The sequence below is a fragment of the Pararge aegeria genome, chromosome 7 (assembly GCF_905163445.1).
Source record: "Pararge aegeria chromosome 7, ilParAegt1.1, whole genome shotgun sequence".
Classification (NCBI taxonomy): domain Eukaryota; kingdom Metazoa; phylum Arthropoda; class Insecta; order Lepidoptera; family Nymphalidae; genus Pararge; species Pararge aegeria.
The window spans coordinates 17,886,803-17,907,021 of record NC_053186.1 but is presented as its reverse complement, the minus strand read 5'-3'; the positions used below and the strand labels follow the sequence as shown (position 1 = coordinate 17,907,021).

Here is a 20,219-nt window from a genome sequence, read left to right as displayed (position 1 = left end):
GCACTGCTCTGCTTGTGTCTTCTTTTAATGTATATTTTAAAGACCTCCCTGGCGCAATGGTGAGCGCTGTGAATTTAAGTAGGCGGTCCCGGGTTCGATTCCCGGCATGGGAAAATTGGGAATTTATAATTTCTGAATTTTCTCTGGTCTGGACTGGTGGGAGGCTTTGGCCGTCGCTAGTTACCAGCCTACCGACAAAGACGTGCCGCTAAGCGATTTAGTATGACTACCATACACCCAACAGATCATCCCGCTACTATCTTAGACTGCAACATCACTTACTACCAGGAGATAGCAGTAAAGGGCTTACTTGTAGTGAAAAAAAAAACAAATCAGAAATAATCATTCGCAAACAGAGTTAGATATGCGAAACTTTCTTAACTTTTTTTTTTCTAACTTGTGTTACTATGGCAATCTTTTCCTTAATTATGGATATGGATTATTTTGACTCCGCTCTTATTCAATACTTCAATACGCCACAGGCATTATTGCAAGGGTCGAAACTACTCAATGAAATCAGTAATACTATTCTGCAAGTCTGTTTAGGTATTCTCGTCAGTATTTTCGTTGATCACCTTGAAGCTCTTTAGGATATTGATTTTATTCTTAATTTTTTTAAAGGTTGGAATGTAAAAGTGTATTGTATTTGAGTGAGAGTGACTCGCAGGAGTCCTACGCAAGTGTGTTATACAAGTTTTATGTATTTCGAATAGTAACTGGGAAGTGTCTTTTATGCTTCGCAACTCACTCGCTTTATGCGAGTTCTGTATGTTTCGCATGTCATTTGAAAGTGTCTTTTATCCGAGTTCTGTGTGTTTAGCAAGTGATTAGAAAGTGACTTTTATGCGAGTTCTGTATGTTTCGCATGTGATTTGAAAGCGTCTTTAATGGCAGTTCTGTATGTTTAGCATGTGTTTTGAAAGTGTCTTTTATGTGAGTTCTGTATGTTTAGCATGTGTTTTGAAAGTGTCTTTTATGCGAGTTCTGTATGTTTCGCATGTGTTTTGAAAGTGTCTTTTATGTGAGTTCTGTATGTTTCGCATGTGATTTGAAAGTGTCTTTTATTCGAGTTCTGTATGTTTAGCATGTGATTAGAAAGTGACTTTTATGCGAGTTCGGTATGTTTCGCACGTGATTTGAAAGCGTCTTTTATGGCAGTTCTGTATGTTTAGCATGTGTTTTGAAAGTGTATTTTATGCAAGTTCTGTATGTTTAGCATGTGTTTTGAATGTGTCTTTTATGCGAGTTCTGTATGTTTAGCATGTGGTTAGAAAGTGACTTTTATGCGAGTTCTGTATGTTTCGCATGTGATTTGTAAGCGTCTTTTATGGCAGTTTTGTTTGTTTAGCATGTGTTTTGAAAGTGTCTTTTATGTGAGTTCTGTATGTTTAGCATGTGATTAGAAAGTGACTTTTATGCGAGTTCTGTATGTTTCGCATGTGATTTGAAAGTGTCTTTTATGGCAGTTTTGTATGTTTAGCATGTGTTTTGAAAGTGTCTTTTATGTGAGTTCTGTATGTTTCGCATGTGATTTGAAAGTGTATTTTATTCGAGTTCTGTATGTTTCGCATGTGATTTGAAAGTGTCTTTAATGGCAGTTCTGTATGTTTAGCATGTGTTTTGAAAGTGTCTTTTATGTGAGTTCTGTATGTTTAGCATGTGTTTTGAAAGTGTCTTTTATGCGAGTTCTGTATGTTTCGCATGTGTTTTGAAAGTGTCTTTTATGTGAGTTCTGTATGTTTCGCATGTGATTTGAAAGTGTCTTTTATTCGAGTTCTGTATGTTTAGCATGTGATTAGAAAGTGACTTTTATGCGAGTTCGGTATGTTTCGCACGTGATTTGAAAGCGTCTTTTATGGCAGTTCTGTATGTTTAGCATGTGTTTTGAAAGTGTATTTTATGCAAGTTCTGTATGTTTAGCATGTGTTTTGAATGTGTCTTTTATGCGAGTTCTGTATGTTTAGCATGTGGTTAGAAAGTGACTTTTATGCGAGTTCTGTATGTTTCGCATGTGATTTGTAAGCGTCTTTTATGGCAGTTTTGTTTGTTTAGCATGTGTTTTGAAAGTGTCTTTTATGTGAGTTCTGTATGTTTAGCATGTGATTAGAAAGTGACTTTTATGCGAGTTCTGTATGTTTCGCATGTGATTTGAAAGTGTCTTTTATGGCAGTTTTGTATGTTTAGCATGTGTTTTGAAAGTGTCTTTTATGTGAGTTCTGTATGTTTCGCATGTGATTTGAAAGTGTATTTTATTCGAGTTCTGTATGTTTCGCATGTGATTTGAAAGTGTCTTTTATTCGAGTTCTGTATGTTTTGCTTGTGATTTGTAAGTATATTTTATGCGAGTTCTCTATGTTTTCTTGTGATTTGCGAGTGGCTTTTATACGAGTTCTGTATGTTTCGCATGTGATTTGAAAGCGTCTTTTATGGGAGTTCTGTATGTTTCGCATGTGATTTGAAAGTGTATTTTATGCGAGTTCTGTATATTTTGCTTGTGAATTGAAAGTGTCTTTAATGCGTGTTCTGTATGTTTTGCTTGTGATTTGCGAGTGACTTTTATGCGAGTTCTGTATGTTTGGCATGTGATTTGAAAGTGTCTTTTATGCTAGTTCTGTGTCTCATATGTGATTTAAAAGTGTCTTTAATGCGGATTCTGTATCTTTGGTTTGCAGTTTAAATTTTTTGTTAAACATCAGACGACATTGCAGTCGTGGGTTAACTAGTAGTGTAATAAAAAAAGAAAAAATTATAACATCATTTATTAAATAACAAGTTTCTTTTTCTTCTTCCTTGGTTCTTCCTCCTCTTTTAAGCTCTTCTGTTTGGCATTCTCCGCTTTCCTCTTGATTTTGCTTAAATTCCCGATCACATTCTTAAACCTCTCGTCCTTCTTCATCAGTGTTTTGTTGACTTTCTTCATATTCTTTTTTATAGTGGCGTCGATATTATCCGTGTCCGTTGGTGTTGTTTTCGGATCATCTTGCCTCGCTTCCTCATCCTTTATACGGGCTTGGATTTCTTTGATTTTAGCTAGCTTAGCTTTTTTCGCGGTTTTGATTCGTTTACGACGCATTTCCTCCAGCCTGAAAGAAAAAATATTGTTTACATACTAATATTTTTTATATCATCATCATCATCTTCCAGTGGCGTGCACTTCTTACACGCACAAAAGCACTGCATACCCTAATTTTTTTTGTAAAGGGGAAGGATTTTTCAAGTTAATGCGATCTTCCTGCTTTATCCTATGCTTACCCTGGTCAAGAACCCTATGCACGCCACTGTCATCATCCTGATATCAACCCATTACCGGCCCACTACAGAGCACGGATCTCCTCCCAGAGATCCCGCACGGAGTGAGAAGGGGTTAATATTTCAAAATTCATTTATTTCAAGTAGGCATAATATAAGCACTTTTGAAACGTCAAGTCTGTCTGTTTGTATTGACTCTACCATCGGTTCGGAAGGCAGATTCTACCGAGAAGAAGCCGGCAAGAAACTCAGCAGTTGCTCTTTTCCAACATCAACAATTTACATTTTACATTTTAACATTCATTTTTCTATCTTGTGAGAGCTGAAAGCGGAGCCGGATGCTTCCAAGCAACCTTGTCATTAAGAAAAAGGTTAAAGCCGTAGTCCACCACGCTGGCCCAGTTGGTGGAATCCACACACATTTGAGAATATTATCGAGACCTCTCAGGTGGTCTCCTCGCTATGTTTTCCTTCACCGTTGAAGTAAGTGATATTTTAATCACTTAAAACGCACATAACTTAGAAAAGTTAGAGGTGCGTGCTGGGATTCGAACGAGGCCCCCCGCAAGTGATGTATGGTTATATTATACACCACCTACCAATTTCGACCTTTTATATATCTCTCTAGCCTAAAGGTTGTCAAGAAGAGATCGCTCTTTACCTGTAAGCCTTTTTATACGCATATTTTTATACGAATTATTATTTTAATTATTATATTGTATACGAAAAGAGCAACTACTGAGTTTATTGCCGGCTCTTCTCGGTGGAATCTGCTTTCCGAACCGGTGGTAGAGTCACACAAACATACATACTTGACGTTTCAAAAGTGCTTATAAAGTAGGCCTACTTGAAATAAATGAATTTGAATTTATTTAGGTGTATGATATGTATGCATTTACATACATACAATCGCTTGGCGGCACGTTTTTTACAGTTGAGTAGTAACGAGGCACGGCCAAAGCCGCCTAGACTAGGGAAACTTCTGGATCTTCTAGTACATGTGACTTTGACGAAGTGCAGCTGATTTGGCACAATTAAAAGTAGCAAATAAAACAAAAGAGGAAGAAAAGGGAGAAAATTCAAAAATAATAAATTCCAAAATTGAATCTAGGTCGTTTCTCGGATGAATGAATGAATACTCTTTTATTGCACACTAGAGAAAAAAGTAATCACAGATAAGTATATGAAAATTTGGTGGCCTTATCTATACATATATTCTATACTAGCTGTTGCCCACGACTTCGTCTGCGTTTGTTTTTTGAGACACAATGGACATTAAATTTAGGTGTAGTTGTACTGAAATTTTTAAGTTGTATATTCTAATAAAAAAAATCTATTCGCATAAACAATATCTGAAAAGAACTGTCTGACCAGTCTCAGCTCCTCCTATCACTTAAAAAAAAAAGTAATCGTTATGGGACGAATCGAAATCGCATTGTAAGTTGATTTATATGCTAAAGGTTAACGAAGAACATTTCTAACATTTTTTATATAGTCCTTGTGTGAAATCGTCAAACTTTTGCATCACCTTTCCCAAAGGAGCTAAGCTTAATTTCGGGATAATAAGTATCCTATATTACTTCTATTACCTCCAAGAATATGTTTTCAAAGTTTCATGATGATTGGTTCAGTAGTTTTCGCGTGAAAGCGTAACAAACAAAGTTACATTCACATTTATAATATTAGTAGGGATATATATATGGTGATTTCTTCCAGGCAACCAAAGGCTGGATAGTGTAAAATCGATGTGTAAAATGGAGAAAATCTCTCTGTAAACTTAAGTGTGAACTTTTTATAACTCGTACTCAGTGGCGTGCACAGGGTTTTCGACCAGGGTATGCATAAAACAGTAGATGGCATAAATTGGAAAAAATCCCCTCAAACAAGAGTTATATAAAAAAAATTGGGTATGCAGTGCTTTTGTGCATGTATGAAGTGCTCGTACTGGAGATTTTTTCAATTTTATACAGTCCGTCCTGAGGGTAAGTAAAAAATATCAGTTACCCCGCTTCCATAGCGTCCGGATCGACCCCGGCCATGATCCACCTCTTGATCTTGTAGTTCCTCTTCCTCTGCTCAAACTCCTCGTTGTCCAGCTGAGCTTCCTGCTCTCGGCGAGTCACGCTGACGGTCGTGAACACTTTCACTGCTTCGTCATCTGTGAACAGACACCTTGGAATTAAAACCATCTCGTGTGCCGTCACGGCAAATGGCGTGACGGTCTTGAATGCCGTCACGCCCCTCAAAATCTATTTGCGCAACTTGAAGTTAAACTAGCATGCCGTCACGGTTAATGGCGTGACGCTATCTCACGCGATTTATTTTATATTTATACTCTGTTATTATTATAAGTTACGCAAATGTAAATGTAACATCACGGCAAATGGCGTGACGGTCTCTCATGCCGTCATGGAGCTATAAATATTATATCCTTTAATTTAATTACATACTGAAACTGTTTTTTTTTACTTTTTTTTATTGATTACTAGCTGTTGTCCAAGTTCTTATTCAGCGTTTATCACAGTTTTTTTACAACAGAACCGTTCGTTTTCCAGAAACAAAAATAAAGCTTCTCTCCGTCCTTTTCATTAAATCTTATGTCAAAAATCAAGTTTATTGGCTGCTTAGTTAGGGCGTGAGGGAAGGACAAACAAACAAACGCATTTTCCCATTTACAATGTTAGAAATGATTATGTCTACCTACCTAAGTTTTAATATAAATCATGTGTAATGAATATCACTAATATTAAGGTTAAAAGTTGGCACAATGATTTGACATACCATCGATTTTGTACTCGCTGAGTTTCGTTTTGATCTGCTCTTCGATTTCGCCAAGCCGTAATATGTCGTAAGGTGTTATAAGGGATACTGCCATTCCGCTTCGACCTGCCCGCGCCGTACGGCCTACCCTAGAAATGAACAGCACAACAAGATATCATCAATCCATAACCGGCCAGTTGGCCCGTTCTCATTCTGAGAGCGGACTCATTTAGACTGTCAAAGACGCTCGCCAAGTGCGGATTGGTAGACTTCACACACCTTTCTTTGCAATGTTTTCCTTTGTTAATACCTAGGCAGAACTTTTTATTTAAAATTTTTTTTAGACAAAACAGAACAGTCTTTGTTATGTAACTAAAAAGAGAGAAATAAATTTTATTTACAACATTTTTAATTAGGTGCCAAGTAAAACCGAAAACCTAATAGTTTTTGAGTGAACCACTGCCATAGTTTTTACTGAAAGAAATCAGATACAGCCCTTATGCTCACATGCAAAATACAAATCATGTGACTCCTGACACTTTATTAGGTACGCGTCGCGTAGGGTAGGTACTATGCACGTGTCGGTCTTTTATCTTCAATAGGGTTGCCATGAGTAAACAATGGGAATATTTTGAATTCGTTTGTATGAAACAATAAAGATGCTTGTTTTGATTTAATATGACAGGGTGATTCCTTATGAAATATACATATGTATTCTTCAACATTGTTTCCTAACTCTGTTACACGTTGTATAAACTAGGAGAAAAAACCGACCACCTTTATTCATGGAAGCAAATAAGCCCTAAGCAGGCGGCTTTTTGAAGTTATACTTCTTTTGGCGCGTAAGGGAAAAATTATGAGAGTAAATGTTTACGATGCGCACACCGTCACAAAAAACCGACACCCTGAAGTTAGCTTTAAGTTTTGACAGTGTACGCATTCCGGTGATTTAATTGTACATGAAATCTCTAATTTTAATGTTGGTTGTCCGATAATGAGTCTAATAGTATTCCAAATTTATTTATGTTAATTATGTCCATTTATTTAATTATATGGAAATATATTTTTGAAAAGATTCTTAATTTTAATCTTGTTACGCCAAAGGAGTGTAACTTCTAACGCGTGTACATAAGTACACACACGTTTTTTTTTTACCTGTGGATGTACTCGCGCGGCTCCAAGGGCAGTTTGTGGTTGACGACCAGGTCCACGGAGGGAATGTCCAGCCCCCTCGCAGCCACGTTGGTGGCTATGAGGGTGCATTTGAGGTTGCTGCGGAATTGCGACAGCGCAGACGCGCGCTCCTTCTGCCGCATGAAGCCGTGCAGACACACGTTGTCCATCCCGATCGCGTTGAGCATCATCGATAGAACTTGGCATTCTCTGGCACAACACACTTTGTTTTTTAACAAGCACGGTTTTTTAAGTACGGTAAGTGATGATGCAGTCTAAGGTGATAGCGGGCTAACCTGTTAGGTAATTATAATGATAACCACATTAATCACCTTAAAACTGTTGTTTTTTTGTCATCACCATCTCAAGGTCAAAGAAATATTTAGCTCATAAGTTAGAGCATAACTTAAAACGGTGGTGCATAAATATCATCTCGATAACCGTTTACCCGCCCACTTTGGTCCGCGGATAAATTGACGCGCGGAAGCTCCAACAGTATTTTGAAAATATTAAGCAATAAATGGGAAAATCCCATTATGAAGCACTGGGTCGGTACACACTCCTACACCAAAAGGGTTCTTACCTTAAATAGGAGATATTTATAGGTTAGAGCAATTTTTTGTTAATTTTTAAAATAGTAAATAAGATAATTGTTACTAGCTTTGGATTTTTTTTCCCCAAAATAAACATTATTATTATTATTATAAATTGGCCGCACTTTAGTAAAATTGATCACTTTTCAGTAATACTCACTTCTTAGTATCAGTGAAGACTATGACATGCGAACTTGCTTTAGTTTCTCTGTACTTTCTGAGGGTCTGTACGAGGTAAACGTCCCGGGCATACGCGGGACACACCACGTAACGCTGGTCGAGGGTTGTGACTGTCAACTGCGGGTCGCTTTCAGACCAGGTTATAAGTTTCTGCAACAAAGAGAAAAACTCCTGTGTGTACTTAACGTGCTTATTTTATCATTAGTTCCTGCAGTCATTAGCCTAGGGGGTAAGGCCTTCGAGTTCTCTTTCGGAGGGACCGAATTCGGAAAGATATTAAATATCACATGTTTTAAAGGTGACGTAGAATATCGTGAGGAAACATGCATGTCTGAAAGTTCTGAATAATGTCGTTTGCAGTGTACCAATCCGTGCTACGCGAGCGTTGTAGACTACGGCCGAAATCCTTCTTATTCTAAGACCCGCGACCTTTATTTGGCCGGTTATGGGTCGTTGTTGATAAAGATGATGAATTTTATTATTAGTTACAATTTTTGAGAAAGAAAAGCCCAGCTTCTGCGATTATACATCGTTGTGCTGCTCTTCCTATACACATTATTTGCTGACTGCGTTCTTCGTCCGATTTTATAACGGTTTTTTACCAATCCAAGGAGAAACAAACAAATACACTTTCGCATTTAAAATATTAGTTGCATGTAATGATTATTCGCAGAAATTTGTATATGTGAATCAAAAATTCAAAAAAATAATCATTATCAGGACAACGTAACTTCCGAGTTTACGACACGGAGTATTTTTATTCGTAGGTAAGGAATTATACTTTTACTTGTTTATTTATTTAGAATATCGGTAGGGTACAGAATTGACACAATAAACATGGTGCCGCGATAACTGTTGCAGTAGTATAAACTGTGTCGCAACAATTAACGCCCGCCTCCAACAATAAATGTATGGTAAATGCCTATAACAAAATAAGAGCGAAGTAAGTAAATTAAACAAAGATAAATAAAAAATGATAAAGTTTCAAATACAAAAAAACATGCTTCTTATGTAGTGTGTATGGGTGTGTGTGTGAGTGAGTTCATGTGTTCATAAGTGTGTGAGTGCATGTGTGCGTGTGTGAGTTGATGCATGTGTGTTATATGAATATTTCTAATTTGGGCCTATTTTCAAAATCTGTTGAAGTAGGAAGCATCATTTTATTATCTTTTATATTATAGATTCCTGAGCTAGTCTAAAAGCACATCTACATTTATGGATAGTTAAAGGATTTACTTCTTTGGTGTTAATCGGTATATTTTTATCGATTTAAATGAACTATTGCGTTGAGTACAAGACACGCGGCTTACTTATGGTAGGCCTTTTGTCGGGAATTCCAAACTCCACGGTCCTGGGCCGCTTGTTTCCAGCGGTTCCCGACTCGATTGATGACCACCTCGTTGGGGGCCAACCAACGCTCCGTTTATCAGCACCTTAGGGCCCCAAAGTCTATCGGTTCTCCGAGCTATGTGCCCAGTCCATTGCCCCTTCAGCTTTACGACTCGTTCGCTAACTCGGATATGTGGTCTATATTGCCAGTGAGGAATGTTCGAAAAGTAGCCTATCATATTTTTTTATTGCTGAGGGTATCGACCGTAACTTAAACAGAGCTTATACTAACAATAAGATTTTACGAAACGCGTTCATCCTTCGAAAGCGACTATCCAATATGGCGGGGACTTGATGCGCTAAAATCACTGCGCAACTTGTGGAATGAGGTTTGATCGTTGAAGTGGGATGGGGTGAGGGTTGATCGTCGAGATGTTTTGTACATTCCTTACAATTTATGGTTGCCTGGTACTTGATGTTTTGAATGTGGAATGAAAGGGTATCTGGGCCCCAAGTCTGCTTGCTTATTTATTCTGAGTGGTCGATTAATGCCATTAAAACTACGTACTAATGAAAAAAGAATGGAAGAACGTTTCTAAATATTAAAATGTTGTATAAGCAACAAACATGTTGTGTAAGCAACAAACTTAAAGAAGTTTATTTGCCAAATGCCAGCAGCCAAAAATCTAAAAACCGCAGCAAAGTAAACATAACTTGAAGTATGGGTTTGCCTTCTCCCACCACCCATTAAATATTAAGACAAAAACATACGCTTCTTTTGCAATCAAGCCTTCTTTTTTAATAGTTGCACATCATATTTAAACGTTAAACGTTTTTGAAACCACTGAGGCACTATTTGTATTGTATTTGTATTTTATTTTGCGGGATGTGAGTTGCTTCATGGGGTGTGATTAACCCCTTAATGTTTTATGATTGCCTGGCATTAAATTAGCATAAACCGGGTAAACTGTTTTGGTTTAATAAGAGCGGTGAGGGCTCAGTAATATTATACTTATATTTTACTATTGTTTTGGTTTTACAAAGCACTTAATATTGAACCGTTAACCGCTGAAATGAACCATTTTCAACAGTGTTGTGAAGTACGCAGTGCTGAAATGAACCATTTTCAACAGTGTTGTGAAGTACGCAGTAAATAGAAAAAGGAATTCTCAATTCCTACTTTGTGAAATTCATTCAGTAATCCGTATAATTTTTGTGAAATTCATTCAATAATACGTATAATTTTGGTATCCAAGACTGGAAAGTTCAATGATTTATGGGCTTTATTGTACAGAAAACTACTCCTCCGTGTTTATTAAACCCTGGTAGCGATTGTTTTCAATTTCAAACCGTGCGATGGTAGGAGGTACTTATTGATTGTAGGTTGGACTGGTGTGTGTGTTGTGGAGCCTGGTTGGTGGGTTATCTATTGCGAGAAAACCGTTTTGTGTACTTAATACACACTAGAACATACTTGTGTGCTGCAATGTCTCTTATGTGACTATGGTTGCCTAGTAGCTGACGAGAACATTTCATGCCCGGTCCCGGTAGGGTTTCGTATCTCACGACAGGTTAAATTATTGGATAGAAGCGTTACTTTGCGGAAATCCATGATATATTATCAAAAGTAAGCTTAATTTTCTATACTCCGCGAAAAGCAGGAAAATCTGTGTGGTGTAATTTATAATTTCTTCAATCCTTATACTCCACACCAAACAGATCTTCGGCAATATACCCTCTACGCACGTTTCGCTCCGAAACCGGAGCATCCTCAGGAGATGTTGACTTTACAATGAATAATTGTTAACAATCACTTAACACTTAACGGAGCTTCCTTAAGAGATGTATAATTTATCGACAGCAAAAGGATTTACCTACTGCCCAAACCGTAGGGTTACGGTCTAAATTAGAAATGTTGATCATTTTCCGTCGTGTTAGACGCCACAATAATTTAGGAATTGTGTTAAGTTAATAACTTACTATAATTAATAAGAACTTTTCTACATAAATGGTTAAGAATTGAAGATGTTATAAATTGGAAAATTTTCTAGGAGTTTTCTTAGAATGTTGTCGATATTTTTCGAATATAACAAGTAACATTTTATGTAATTGATAAGATCCGCTTGCAGTAAGTACCTGCAAGCAGTGTAAAGATTGAAAGTAACGAAACTTTTTGTATTTAGTTTATATATAATTATTTATTAATTTACTGACTTTCTTGCCGGCTTCTTCTCGGTTGAATCTGTCTTCCGAACTAGTAGTAGTGTCATTACAAAAGACTGATTTGACGTTTTAAAAGTATCTATTTGAAAAAAATGAATTTTTAAACGGCGTATTTTATTTTCAGACTTCACACTTAATATAATTATAGCTTATAATCCAATTGAAATGAGCTTATTAACTTTCCTTATATGAAGCTACATTTTATAATAGATCTCGAATGTGTCTTTGTTAGCCAGGTAGCTAATACCTATTAAGATGAAAACGAAAAATATTTCATAACAGTCGCGTCGGTTGCTTAATGCTTATAATACCCTGGTTGCCGTTGTTTTCAAATTCATTGATTTTAGGATAGCTCTGAGTATCGTGAATGATTTTTTGTGTAGGTACTTTAAGAACTTTGAATGTTACAGTAATTTTATAAGTGAGGTAAATAATTAAACTTTTGATAACTATAAATTCATTTTTGCAAGATATTTTATGAAATTGATTAGGATTTTTACAAATACGCTTATAATTATTATTTAATTAATAAATTGTTTCCAAGAAACAATTAAAATTATGTTTGATTAACAACTAATGTTTGACACAACTAATGACATTGAGTTTGTTTCAGTCCATGTAGGACTGAGGTGTATAAAAAATGCAGTCGTATTGCAAAGATGCCTCCCGGTGTCTTAGTCTTTTATCACTTTGTTTTTTATAATAATAATAATTGTATTTTGTAGTAGGCACTCTATTCTGCAGTACAGTAGTAGGCGATCTACAACGTGCCTTCGGTCGCGGGTGTTCAATCTTATGACGCAAAAGTGTCTCAGAGATATTTTACGCCTACTATCGGTGGTTATCACTTTTTCTTCCAAAGCCGTACATCTGCCGTGGAGTCAACAGATATTTATTAAAGTAAAGCAGATATTAACATAATGACTATTGGTGCTGATGCACTTTCGATAACTGCGTCATTTGTAGAAGAAGAAGCTGCAGTTTGTAGAATATCCTCGTAGAATATGGTAGACTAGTAGCTAATGTTATGACGATACCGTTTAATAAAACCCTGGCATCAATCGGAATAAAGGAGGTTATTTCATGTTGGCATCCTTAAAAAACTCTATCATGTTCATTAATCCCTGGTAGCAATTGTTTTCAATTTCGAGCGGATATTGTGCGGAGCGGTTTTCACATTTTAGCCCCCGTGAAATTTGCTGCTGTGTACGAAGAATGCACACAACGACTAGTTGTTTGTATGCAGCTGTATTTTATATAGAACTCTTAACTGTACATTATTTCCTAGTATCTAATGTCGGGAGAATAACAAGATGGTGAAGCATCCTGAGACAAATTAGAAGAGAAGATTGTTAGGTTGTTCATAGACGTCATCCCTGGCGTGGTCAGTACTTAGTCCCAGGTTCGATTCCCGGCTCAGGAAATTAGGATATTTATAATTTCTGTATGTTCTCTGATGTGATCTGGGTTCGTCTTGTAGGCCGCTTTGGCTGTGGTTAGTTACCACCCCAAGCGCCCAAGCGATAAAGCGTTCCAATACCCTCTAACAGCTTAGCCCGCTACCATCTTAGACTGCATCATTACATACCATCAGGTAAAAGTGCAGTCGAGGGCTGACTTGTAGTGGAATAAAAAAAAAGATTGTTCTAAAGTAGTTTTTCTTCACTCATCGCCTTAATTATGGTCCTAATCTTGGTATCTATGAACTCCAAACACTACCATTACTAGAACGAGCTTTTTCGCAAATGAAAGCTATCAAATAAATACATATTTTCCACAATTGCTCCTCTGGAACAAATTAACTACTAAACGCGGCCAACTTCAGCATTGTATGATACAGTGATGAAGACTCTAGGATGTTTATTATTCCCTGGTATCAAATGTTTTCAATTTCGTAGCGATCAAGGTTGTTTATTGTTTTCTTTAGTGCGTAAACATTGCCTAAACCCAAACAACTTAATATCTCGGAATGCTTGATTTCACACGTAGTATAATAATTGTTTCTATACTATTCTGTACCAACCCGTACTACTGGCTAGGCCGTAGTCCGTGATGGACTACGGCCTAGACCCTTCTGATTGTGAGTGTTTGATGATTCCGATGATGATATTTTTAAGATTTTATGATTAATTACGTAAATTGTATGTACTAAATTTACTGTTAATATTTACCACGTGATATCGTGTGCTTACAAAGTGATACATCCCTACTAATATTATAAATGTCAAGGTTAGTTTGTTTGTTAGGCTTTCGCGCAAAAACTACTTAACCGATCCTCAGTAATATGGAATACTTTTTGTCCCGACATTAAGCTCGGTTCTTTTGGGAGAAGGGATGAGTGTTTGACGATTTTACACCATAACTCCGACAAATTATAACCGATTTAAATAATTATTTTTGTACTATAGAGGTTAAAATATGTGTTTATTTTTTCCCAAACTGTGTGTGGTTGCAGCGAACAGCAGCAATCCACTCATTTAAGGCTTAGCGATACTGAATACTTTAACATTTTTAGAATGAAATTTTAGGCAAAATTTTGCTAAAAAAATTATAGCCTCTGATACTTCTTCATAGTTTAGCTTTGTTTTGGCGAAGAAATGGTTAAAATCGGTCCAGTACTTTCGGAGCCTATTGGGTACAAACAAACAAAAAAATCTTTCCCCATTATAAAATTAGTATAGAAGTATAGATAATAGGGACTGAAGAGACACGGTTAGGAATTATACAGTTGAGCAACGCATTGCTGTCCCCGAGATTCAGAAGATAAGTGGCAAAATCCGGAGCGGGAACTGGGAGAATCAATGGACGCTGGCGTCTCAAGGTGTAATAATGGCTAAGGTGTAATAACAGAAATACAGCTTTGGTAGACCCTTTATTTGGACAGACAGACAGACAGCATACAACGAATCGTCATAAGCCATCAAGAAGGCAAAGACGGTACATCACCATGCCATGGAGTTTGAATTTTCCTAAAATATACCATAATATTTTATAGTGACGTTGTTCGTTTGGTATAGGTAAGGTTATTTCGATGAGTCCCCGCCATGTTGGTATTTAAACATTTTAACACAGAAATATTTCCAGTTAAATTTGTCTTGTGTCTTTCTATTCTTTTATATGTATGCAAAATTTTAATTTAAGTTCCCCCTCGTTAAGATGCGAACATTGCGAAAGCTTTTAAGTATGCGGCCCATCGAGGAAAAATATAATGAGACACAAAAAAATTTTAAAAAACTTATATATTCAGTAATATCTCCATATTATATAGTATTTTTTATTTTATTTCAAAATTGTTTTAAATAACAAAGGACATCTTAATTCAAATCTCATAAGAGGGACCAACGTAATTTTATGAGTCGTGTAAGACGGATAACCATTTAGTCAGAAAAATGGCCACGATAAACACTTTGTGAAAAATGACACACATTATTAATGGTTTAAGTTCTTTCAACCGCATTTAGCAGCACTCTGTACCTTTAACCTGGCTTAGGCAAAAGAGAACATTCCATTGATTGCCTTACACGCTCATCAGTAAGATCTCTTTACTTTTGATTCAAAAGTAAAGAGATTAGCTTCTTGTACTATTTATTATTTATCATGTAAATAATAAATAGTACAAGAATAACAAACAGTTAGGTATTGCTCGCCAAAATAAAAGTTTCTTTTATAACAGGCGCTAATTCCCACTGTATGGTTACTGTACTTTGACAGCGACATGATTATTGATTTTAGGGTGAATACATGTTTGTTCTTACACACACCCCTATTCTGCTGTTGGAATACTCTGGTGTGTTTATGGACGCCTGGTATCTTATGTTGCGACGAAAATCGAAGTCAACCGCAAGTTTTTATCAAGCCGACACGAAGTAGCCTTTGCAACAGAGCCCGTCCGGGGAAGTACCGCGTGTTTTCTGCCGCAAAGCAGAATAGCTGTGTTCGGGTCTAAAGGGCATTGTTGCCGGTGTAAAAATAGGCACATGAGTACAATACCTTTGCCTCAGGTTAATTGACTGAATTCAGGTTTACAAGCGATAGTTTTCCACTTACCCTAACTTCACTACTACACACCTTATGGAAGATGTTTTGAGGCTTGCGGTTTTGAGTCCATAGAATCGAATGGTCCCGAGAACGCTACGTTTCGCTGTTTGCGAGAAATTTAATCAACTACGTTTCACTATATGATTGCGCGAAAATTAATCAACTTTCAATAATCATAAACGAAGAATAACGTCACGCGTCGGAATAGTTGTCCAGTGTTTCGTCACGTCACGCTCTGACATTTGAAATATGATCTCAGTTAAGTGTGACAAAACACTGAATAATATTAAACGTTTGTTTCTAAGGCCTTTATGGTTGTAATTAAATACAAATGATCGTTTTTAGATCAACAAAACAAGAGAAAATACTCCTTCATCAAACGGATGTACTCACTTTTCAATTCAAAGGTTTTAAAAAGTTTTGGTACGTCTTTAAATAGATTTTGCACGTGATTTTATTTTAAAAATAACTTTATTATTTAACTTAAGCTGAGGTGGACCCGCGACTCCCCGCGACTTCGTCCGCGTATTAATCCTATGATAACAATCAATCGTTTTTGCAACACTTTTCATGATCCTCTAGTAACCCAACTAACTAGTCTAAGCTAGTGTTTTTTGGCCTTCTTCAATAAATGGTATATCCAACACAAGTTTTTTTTTCCAATTTAAACCACTAGTCCCTGAGATAAGGGCGTATAACGAAACAAATTCTTCATCTTTATTATCAAAATCATCATATCAGCGTTAAAAATAAACTCATTCTACTAATCGGTCCGTTAACGGTGAGGTTGCCTTTGTTGGTGGCTCGTGCGGGCTGCTTTCACTTTCGATAGTTCGTAGGTACGTATTGATTTTGCTGTAAACTAACACACACTACTACAATGTGAGTTCGTATCTTTAATCTCTTGCTTGTCCATGATCGCCTAGTATACTGTGCTACGAGCAAAACGTGACTTTCCTTCGAAGTTTATTGGACCCGTTGCACATTATCTAATATCCCAGTACCTTCCTACCTACAACTAGTTTTCACTTTTGATAGAGGTCATAAATGAATATACATATAATCTCTTAAGTGTCCATGATCGCCTAGTATACAGTGCTACGAGCAAAACGTGCCTTTCCTATAAAATTTGGCTTGTCCCGTTTTACATTACCTGATCCCAGTACGTTACCACCCACGTTAGTTTTCACTTTTCATAGAGGTCAGAAAATGTATCTATAATTTCTTACCTGTCCATGATTGCCTAGTATTCAGTGCTACGAGCAAAACGTGACTTTCCTGTAAAGCAAGCTTGACCCGTTGCACATAATTATGATATCCCGGTACCGTTTAGTTTTCGCAATGTGTAGGTATGTTAGTTCATCTCTTACTTGTATATGCTCGCCTAGTGCGCAAAGTTATGATCAAAACGAGACTCACTCTTTAAGATGTAGAGAGTGTACATTTTTTTCTGAACTCCTGATACCGTATCTTTTGTCTACCGTTTCTAATTGGAATAACTGCTCTTTAAAAGAATTTGTTGGAGATGTTAATGGAATAGAGTGCAACTATTCTATTGCAAGAGCTTGTAGAACCGTTTCAAAAGAAATGGCATACAAATTCAATTTAGCGAGAACGTTGAAATTTCCAAGTTTTGATATTTCTGTAGTACAATTTTAACTGCAGTAGTAATTTTACAACATCGAAGGTGAAAACAAATGTATACTGGTCTTAATTAGAGGGCACGTTTTGTATATAACATTTTATACTAGGAGAGATTTCGACAGTAGATATGAGATTTCTAGTTGCTAGACTGAACTGAACAGAATGAAGTATATGTTTTATATTCATTCAAAATAAGAACTAAATAAGAAACTATAAGTAAGTAACAGGAAATTATAAACATGCAGGCTAAATAATAATAGCTATAATAGAATCTTCGTCACGGGAAGTCACGTTTGATCAAAACATTGGATACCAGGCGATCATAAACATGTAAGAGATGTGTGTTGTAACTTTTGCCGGCCGGCTTTCGTAGTGTCGGTTTTCGAGCACACATCAAAGGGCACTTAGTAAACAATAAACTCAAGAGATTGATTAATGTATTTAGAAAAGAATACAGTCTCAAAAGAACATTGTATGGTGACCTTCACTTTATTCAAGCTGAACATCTTATGTTATAACGTTAATTTAAAATTTAAAATTTTTTACTTTTTTGAATTTGGGTTACATCTTAGGGGTATCTACTGAAAAGTGTTGCAGTTTATATATTGCAATACAGAGCTGAGCATGTTATTCAAAGTTATTTGTTGATTTTTAGTTTATTTTTTTTTATTTTAAATTTAATTTCTTCCATAAAATAGGCCTAAATAGGCATAGGATATTTTGATACATACCTACATGTTTAAATGGTAGTAAGATGTTGGTGATTTATCGTAAACTTAAACCTTAAGCGACGCTAACGCGCCCTGACCTAAGCTCACAACATTATCATCGCTCACAGTCAAAATAATATTAAAAAAAAAAAAACTTGTAGACCTAACACAAACACAATTTATTCAATTACCAGTGATGCCATTAATTAATTTTTATAATATTGCGAACTGTTGGTTTAATAGAGCAATATACTACTAGATAATTCAAATAAAGAACAGAAGTTATTGTAACTGAAGATAATGAATTTAACATAACATAATCTGTATTTATATGGAGTTATTAAATCTTGGTGTTTGGGACACCAAAGTGACAGATTTAAGTTTATGTGTTTCTCCACAATTAATAAAAGTATTAAAAAGATCATAAAGACACTTACATCATTATTCAAGGGAAGAGGTTTACACTCCCTGACAGCATCTGTGATGGTCGCAGAAAACAAAAGATTCTGCCGTTTCTGCGGTAGAGCCTCGAATATTGTCTCCAGATCGCCTTGAAATGATTCACTGAAGAGCCTAAAAGAGGACAGTAAGTCAATAGGGGCCAATAACAAGAAAGCAGTGATAGTCTTGTGGTTAGGACACTTGCTTCAACGGTGAAGGAAAAAACCATTAGGACATCTGCATGCCTCCATCATTTTCTTAAAAGTCATGTTAATTTCACCAATATGCACTCAGCCAGTGTAGTGTACTACAACCTGAAACCATTCTCATTCTGAGAGGAGACCCGTGCATTTGTGCTCTGTTGATTATCACAATGTTGAACATGCACTGTAGGTGCCATCATCATCATTATTGGTTAAACAACTATAGAAGTATTCAATTTACAGAAAAATCATTTTTAGGTAATTAATGTTGATGATTGATGAACTACCATATAATATATCATTTTCATTGTCTATGAATATTATGGTGATCTTTGACATTAATATGACTCCAGTATAACATAAGCTGTAGTGTTATAAGTTATACAAATCCCTTTCTCGCATTGTTTAGATTAATTTAATAACCTGACATAACTTTCAAATAAAATGCCTTAATATTTTAATTACCTGTCAGCTTCATCCAAGACTAAATACTTTATTTTCTTCAAACTGAATGTGTTACAGCCAGTAATATGGTCAGCTAGTCGACCAGGCATAGCTACAACTATGTGTGGCCTTTTGGCTAGTTTCAAGGACTCTTCAAGCTGATCAGTACCTCCTGTGACTATACATACTCTTAGTTTTAACTGCTGTCCTAGTATTTGAAATTGGTCTGCTATCTGCAAAATAATATTATCAATTACTAAATTATAACTATTTTAACTGTTAATTTTCTTTACAATATTCGTTCAAGATTGTATGTGAGATCCACAGTTTGATTCTAACTATCTATTTACTATAATCTGGTCTTAGGAGAGTATGACACTGGGTTTTAATAGTTTTAAAAAGCTGTAGCTGCATGCTGTACTATAATTATTTTAGTAAGTTTTTAAAGTAATTTAACTACAGTTATGAAAAAACCGAGGCTGTGTATCGTTAAACTTAGAAACGATTTAACTGAGAAACTTAGAAATGCCCCTCTGGTTTGAAGCCCCCAAATCTGTGATTAAATTAATTTACCTGATAAGCCAGTTCATGTGTAGGAGTGAGCACTAAAGCAAATATGCCATAGGGATCTTCAGCTAAATGTTGCAATATTGGCAAGGCAAATGCAAATGTCTTCCCAGAACCCGTTTTGGCAGCTCCTATACAGTCATGTCCACCTAGTATTTGTGCTATGCAACCTTTTTGAATTGGTGTTGGTGCTCTTATTCCTGATAAAGGATATTGAATCATTTCAGTCAACAAATAACAAATCTTTCATCAACAACAAGTCTTTCTACAACGACAGGCCATTAACGCCGTAATAGGCACATTATTGCCTTCATGGGAATACTTTAGTATAATACTATAACTAACTTTCAAAAGCATCAAAATTTTAAATTAACCTATTTGTAAGCATTAAATTATTATAAGTACCCAATGTAAACAACTGTTTAATAAGCCACTGCTTAACACCAAGTTCTGCAAATTCTTTTCCGTCATTTTCATTCATATTTGATAGATAACATCACCTGTAAAATTAAAGAAAAACTAAAATAGTACAAACATTGTACAAACACAAACAGAGCCACGTTATTTTGACATATTGTTTTGACTTTCACAGTTGAGTTTTTTTCTTTATTCTTTCCTGTTGGGAAAAGGCAAAGGTATATAACCGTACAGCCATGTCTTCAGTG

At 36.1% G+C, this 20,219-nt stretch overlaps 1 protein-coding gene across 1 annotated transcript; it reads right to left on the bottom strand.

The window, feature by feature from the left end:
• Positions 1–2,743: 2,743 nt before the first annotated feature.
• On the bottom strand, positions 2,744–20,115 carry LOC120625393 (probable ATP-dependent RNA helicase Dbp45A). Its single transcript, XM_039892437.1, has 9 exons — positions 19,960–20,115; positions 19,561–19,754; positions 19,009–19,220; positions 18,337–18,472; positions 7,936–8,105; positions 7,165–7,392; positions 6,031–6,158; positions 5,254–5,407; positions 2,744–3,083 (listed from the first exon to the last, which is right to left on the bottom strand). The coding sequence occupies exons 1-9, from the start codon at positions 20,033–20,035 to the stop codon at positions 2,762–2,764; spliced, it is 1,620 nt and encodes a 539-aa protein (XP_039748371.1). The 5' UTR covers positions 20,036–20,115; the 3' UTR covers positions 2,744–2,761.
• Positions 20,116–20,219: the final 104 nt, after the last annotated feature.